We start from the raw sequence: 6,685 nt of genomic DNA, 5'->3' as shown, positions 1-6,685 counted from the left end.
AGATAGATAGATAGATAGATAGATAGATAGATAGATAGGCAGAGAGACAGGCAGATAGATGGATAGATAGATAGATAGGCAGATAGAGATAGATAGGCAGATAGATAGATAGATAGATAGATAGATAGGCAGAGAGATAGGCAGATAGATAGACAGACAGACAGATAGATAGGCAGAGAGATAGATAGATAGATAGATAGATAGATAGATAGATAGATAGATAGATAGATAGATAGGCAGAGAGATAGATAGATAGGCAGATAGATAGGCAGATAGAGAGATAGGTAGGTAGGTAGATAGATAGATAGATAGATAGATAGATAGATAGATAGATAGGTAGACAGACAGACAGACAGACATTCTCCTTACATTGTTCCTTCATGATTTACGAGCATGGGTTTTACTCTGAGTAACTGTGCACTCAACTCCTGCTCAAATTTTGAATCAGGGGCTTGCTCACAATTGAAGCAAAGGGTTCTGACTTTTCTTTTTATTTCCGGAACACCGACTAGGTATTGGCCACAGACTAGGATTAAATGACCGACCCCAAGAAATTTCTCATTCCTCCAGGAACTATTTTTCACTTTTCCAGTTTTTACCCAGCAAGTTTACGTCAGTGATTAATGCTGAAGAATTTGCCTATCTGGGCTTACAAAGATAGTATACCCCTCGAAAATAAGTTTCCAAGTATGAAACGGAATGAGAGACATAAACACCATTTAATAAGGGCCTAGAACCTAGTAGTTCAGTTTTTAAAATCCATACAACTGCTATTTTTCTAGATTAAAAAAAGGTGAGGTCTGGTAACTTTCCTGGTAGAGCAGAGATACAAACCCAGGGTTATCTGTCTCCAAAGCCCACACCTACCTAGAGTGGCAATGCCTTCTCTGGTGTTAAATGGGAGAGTTCACCGCCCCCCCCCCCCATCCACTCCAAATGCATAAACCTAGACTGTGCATAAACCAGTTTGAGGGACTACTGGCCAAGACAAGGGAAATAGACCCTTCCCCAGCTCCATGGGAAGCCGTGCAAAGACTCTGTTTTGTTTGTACATCTTAATATTCGTGTAACCAAACTGGATCTCATTTGGCACTTGCCCCTCTTTTGCCCGGATTTGTATGACAGCATGGTGATGGAGCTCCCCCAAGGATGTGAGTCAGTTCTCTTCATAGAAAGACAGTCTCCTTCTTTGATACATACCAGGAAAGGTCTGATTTCTAATTTATTGTGGATGGTTACAGCCTCAAAGTTAAAAAGAGAAGACTGGATCACTCATTGCAAACAGAAGTTAAATCTCCTTGTTCTGCTTGTAAAACTCAAAATTTAAAGAACTTTGGGTAATAGAAAAACTGGACTAAAACTAGACAGTGAGGGTTCCTAAGATCTAGCCAGTTCTGAAGAATGGACTCCATGATCTCACTATCTAAGCTGTCACCTTGTAACAAATCAGTCCCTCCTACGTCGGAATTTTCACACACGGTGCTAGAGTGTGCAGGATTTTGTCTCTGAGTGGCAGAATCAGGCAGCATTCTCAGTGACCTCTAACCTTTGTCGTACTGTAGATGATCTCGCTTTGTATCTGCACATCTTTGCTCCTCCTTTTATCCTTCTTTTTTCTCTTTTCCGCCATTATCAGGCCTACCTCCCTGCCTCTCTCCACTCCCCAGGACCCACCACCCAATAACTACTTAATTCATTGAGTACCCAGTGGCTTTCTTGCTGCTTATAATCCCTGAGCTTTCAAAAGAAAACTTCAGGCACAGCCCCTCGGTTTTGCATCTGGTCAGTAATGCCCAGCCAAAGCCTGGGACTCTTGGATTAAACCATGCCCATTGCTCAGGAAACCAAATGGAGACTGTTCAAACAAACATGGAAAATGTACAAACAAATGAGCCTGACCCTATTAAAACATTTTTGGAAAGAAGTAAATATATAGATATGTAAAAATGCCTAAGTTTTCTCTGCTCCCATACCCACCTTCAATCTCTGCAGGATTTTTCCAGGGTTCAGCATCTACCAAAAGAATCAAACAGACCATGAAATGGACTAGAACAGAGTTTGACAAAGCACTCCTTTTCTTCCCGTGTATTTTCACTAAGAGGAAAGGTAAAGAGGGAGCTGGGAGACTCTGCAAGGATTCAAAGCCATGCATTGTGCCCTGGGACTCTCACCATTAGCCTGGTCTCTCTGCCTACGGCTCTTCAATTCTTCACAGCATTATACTGTAGATTTATCCAGAGTCCCAGGTCCCCATGGGAAGGCAATCTGAAGTCTACCCTCTCTTCAGATCCAGAGGTTAACATGACAAGAAAGTCAAAGCTGTTTCCAGGTTGCTGGGTGCATGTGATCCAGAGGGTTCTGGAGTCCCTTTGGGCTGGGAGTCTGCGCGATCTTCTAATGCATAGGGCATGTCATCAATTTTTCCACAGGGAGTCACCTTAGGTATTTTAGGAATTAAATTATTTTCTTCCCAAGATTAGTGTTTAAGAACTGGGTCAGTGGAGCACTATCAAATTATGGAAAGCATTAAATTTGTAGATCGTTTCCATAGTTAATTAAGTTCGTTCTTGGCACCTGGAGATACATGCACTATCTTCCTTTGCCTAAAATCACCACTTCAGGGACGTCATGAGATCATGGAAATATGAACTTATTCTTTGTCATAGTTTATTCACTTATCTCCATGGAAATTAAAGGGCAAGGGGGGAAATGAGCTAATAGGTGTTTCTTACCTGCAAGTGTTTGGTCAAGCTCCACCTGCAGGCACTTTTTATTAACCCATCAATGTACTCCCCCAGGAATGGGAATTAAGGGGCAGAAATATCCAAGCACTTCTGGGAAACTTTAAAAAAATGCAGGTGACTTTTGGCAGCATCTGGTCTCTTCAACTGTACTAAGCCCTGAGGGTGTTGTGGACAGACATGCCCTTCTCCATACATTCCCGGTTTTTCTGATAGCTGCAAACGGTGAATGATTTCCCGGTTGTAAAACAACAGATAAATGGATACTGACATCAACCACAAATGGAAAAAGCAGTTTTATTTGTGGTTTTAACAGAAGACAATCATTTTATCCTCAGCAAATGGCACATTCATGTGGCAAGGACAGGGGAATACAGCCATGAACAAAAAAAGAAAGAAAACCCTGCTCTAGTGGAGTTTCCATTCTAGCTGAGATAGGGTTTTTTTGTTTGTTTTGTTTTGTTTTGTTTTAATCCTATCCAGGTGGTCCACGGCCTGCCACGCCATCTTCCTTCTCAAAGTCCACTTAGGTGGCTGCAAGCAACCTCTCACCTGCCCATTCCCTAAGCCACTCTGAAAATAGAAAAAGGTTTCCAGCTGAGAATTCACCCTGCTCCACCTCACTCCCTTGCCTCCAACCTTTTCAGACTCCAAACTTGCAGACAGCAGCCCACAGGGTAGGCATAATAAGTGGGGCAGGTCCTTTCCCCAAATGAAATCAGAGTAAGGCGAGGGTCCCCTGCAGCTGGGGAGGGGAGGAGGTTGGGTAAGAAAGGGGGAAAGTGGGACATGGAGGTGGGGTGAGACACCGTCCTTGGTGGCGACCAACATTCCTTGGCGGCAGGATACCTTGGCCCTGGAGTCTCAAAGACGCCTCCCTTGGACTCCGTAGGGACCACAGGTCCCACCTCAACCCTCCTTGGGTTTACCTTCCCCATTAAATAGTCATGTGCCCTCCTGCCCTGCCCAACCCCAGCGTTCAAGAGAGAATAACATTCATTACGAATGCCTTTTATCCCTGGCCAAATCCAAGCCTCTTTACCTGGAGAGAGAGAGAGAGATATAGTCCCATCCCACTTCCCTCTCCAGGTCTAGGGAACCATCAACTCCAAGGCTAGAGCTGAGCAGACCCCTCCAGAAAGGCTCATCTCCCAAAAAGAAGCCATTCCCCACCTGGCTCCCGAAGCGCATACTTAATAAAGTCAGTCTAATCTCCGAACGCGATCCTTCCCCAAGTACAAAAATAACAGCTGTGGATGAAGCTGTCATGTTGCCCGCCCCATTGTGAATGCCTTCAAAACTCCCTGAATAAAGATAAGAGAGGACTGTGTACGTTTTCAACACAAATGGTGGAAAGTAATAAAATAAACATCAAAGGTGAGCTCCCACCTACTAGAGGCTCCGTCGCTTTTTGTGCAACAAAGGCAGGAAAAAGGAGGAAACTCGGCGTGGCAGGGCAGCGGGCTGGAAGTGCACCTTCCCCAGGCCGGGGCGCCCGCTCCCTGGCCTAATGACGCCACGCGGGGATCACGCCCCGGGCGCCCTGGGGCGGGGAACGGTCCCCCCTTTCGAGATGGTCCGACACTGGTGCCAGTGAGGTCACAGCAAAAGTCCCAATGGAATATTGGAAAGAAATGGCCGTGACCCGGTTGTGTTCTTGCCCCCGCCCACGGGAACGCGCCCTCCCCATCGTTCCTGTTGACTGTCAGATCCCGGGAACCCAGCGGCTGAGCTCGGCGGCGTCTGAGGCTTCCGCAGGGACACAAGTGCAGGCAGAGCCCGGCACCCTGCGCCAGACACAGCCGCCCCAGGGGAAGAGGACGACGCTGCTGTCCTCCCCCAGGAGCCACCAGCCAGGTAAAGAAAAAGGTAAAGACAGACAAAAGTGAAAGTCGGAGCCCATTTAGTGAGCAAGAGTCAAGGTCATCCAAAAAGGCGCATACAATTTCAAGCCCAAGAGTGTATTCATTAAAACAAGAGGAAAAGACAAGATGGTCCTTGAAAGGAGCTGATAGGAAGGGGCACAGCACAAGGCTCCCGAAAGAGGTCACTGCAAAGCGTCCTGTGCACTTTCTGTTCAGCACCTCTGCAGTGACGACAGGGGTTTGCTTTCGTAATTAGCATGATTTTCACTACTACAGAAGCACAGAGGCCGCACGCAGCTTAGGCCCAGCAAAGTCCCTGCTCCCCTGGACCCAGCCCCTTCAGGTGTCCCCTGGGGGAACTGTGGCGTGACCCCCCTAACCAGGCGCACTCGCCTAAATTGCGTCGCCGAACTCCAGGGCGCAGGGAGCCCTCGCGGGCTGCGGGGGGCTGGGGTCCACACCTCAGCAGAGGAGCCGGCGGGCGGGGAGGCCCCGCGCGCGCACACACGCATACTCACAGACACGCGCAAACCCACAGCGGCGCGCGCGCTCCCCATTGGAGGGAGGAGGAAGGCGGGGCCAGCAAACCCAAAACAAACAACCTGCGCCAGCGACTTTGCCGCCGCGCTGCAGTGTGGCCTCCGCCTGGTGCGCGCCCGGTGGGGAGCTGGGGAGCCGCCGCCACCTCGGCCACCTCGTTGCCCCACCCCTTGCAGTCCGCGCCCAGGCCCCGCCCCCGCGGAGCCGCCGCAGAGTTAAATTGGGCCGGCCCGAAGGTGGAGGCGAGACGCAGCCGCGGCAGGCCAGCGGGGAGATGCTGCCCCGGAGGCTGGGGGCGGGAAGGCGGCTGCGGGCGCAGCGGCCTCGGGGACTCGCCTCCGCGGGTGCTCAAGGCTGAAGGCGCCGGACCCTCCCCCACGGTGGCACGCACAGCGTCTGGCACCATTTCCGTGCCCCGAAGACGCCCACACGGGACCTGGGACCGCCAGTGAAGAACCCCTCCTGGGCTCTTCAACCAGCAGCAGATGCGCACGCTGCTTCTCTCCGGCAGGAAAGCCTTCTAAGCCCGGCGCGCCCGGGCACCCGAGGGTGGAACCGCGGCCCCTGCACGCACTCACCCCAAAGTCTCAACCTCAAACCGAAGGCGACACCCACCCAACTCCTCCGTCTCCGCCCCTTAGTCCACCCAACACTCACAGCCCCTCCAAAGAAAAAGCCCAGCGGAAGAGGACTCCGGAAAAGTGACTGTCTCGGAAGACCAGGGTAGAGCTCCCGGGAGAAAAAGGCGAAGATCCCCGGCCCCGGAGCGCCATCCCCTTCCCTGGCACCAGCCTGCCTAGACTGCGCCAAAGAAGAGGGTACGACGCCGGGGAGGGACTGGGTGCGCGGGCATGAAGTTGGAGGTGTTCGCCCCTCGCGCGGCCCACGGGGACAAGCCGGGCAGTGACCTGGAGGGTGCGGGCGGCAGCGACGCGCCGTCCCCGCTGTCGGCGGTGGGAGACGACTCTCTGGGCTCGGATGGGGACTGCGCGGCCAACAGCCCGGCCGCGGGCGGCGGCGCCAGAGATCCGCCGGGCGACGGCGAACAGAGCGCGGGCGGCGGGCCAGGCGCGGAGGAGGAGATCCCGGCAGCAGCGGCTGCAGCGGCGGTGGCGGAGGGCGCGGAGGCCGGGGCGGCGGGGCCGGGCGCGGGCGGCGCGGGGAGCGGCGAGGGCGCACGCAGCAAGCCGTATACGCGGCGGCCCAAGCCCCCCTACTCGTACATCGCGCTCATCGCCATGGCCATCCGCGACTCGGCGGGCGGGCGCTTGACGCTGGCGGAGATCAACGAGTACCTCATGGGCAAGTTCCCCTTTTTCCGCGGCAGCTACACGGGCTGGCGCAACTCCGTGCGCCACAACCTTTCGCTCAACGACTGCTTCGTCAAGGTGCTGCGCGACCCCTCGCGGCCCTGGGGCAAGGACAACTACTGGATGCTCAACCCCAACAGCGAGTACACCTTCGCCGACGGGGTCTTCCGCCGCCGCCGCAAGCGCCTCAGCCACCGCGCGCCGGCCCCCGCGCCCGGGCTGCGGCCCC

At 52.8% G+C, this 6,685-nt stretch overlaps 1 protein-coding gene across 1 annotated transcript in view; it reads left to right on the top strand.

Annotated features, from left to right (window-relative positions):
* Positions 1-5,238: 5,238 nt before the first annotated feature.
* FOXQ1 (forkhead box Q1) overlaps positions 5,239-6,685 on the top strand; it is a 2,928-nt gene continuing 1,481 nt past the window's right edge. Inside the window, exon 1 of the mRNA XM_023221146.2 lies at positions 5,239-6,680. Coding sequence (XP_023076914.1) covers positions 5,998-6,680 — 683 coding nt within the window. The 5' untranslated portion in view covers positions 5,239-5,997. The remainder of the gene's footprint in view (positions 6,681-6,685) is intronic.

This window comes from Piliocolobus tephrosceles, chromosome 5, assembly GCF_002776525.5.
Source record: "Piliocolobus tephrosceles isolate RC106 chromosome 5, ASM277652v3, whole genome shotgun sequence".
NCBI classification, from domain to species: Eukaryota; Metazoa; Chordata; class Mammalia; order Primates; family Cercopithecidae; genus Piliocolobus; species Piliocolobus tephrosceles.
The sequence above is the reverse complement of the archived record's forward strand: the minus strand, read 5'-3'. Positions and strand labels throughout refer to the sequence as shown.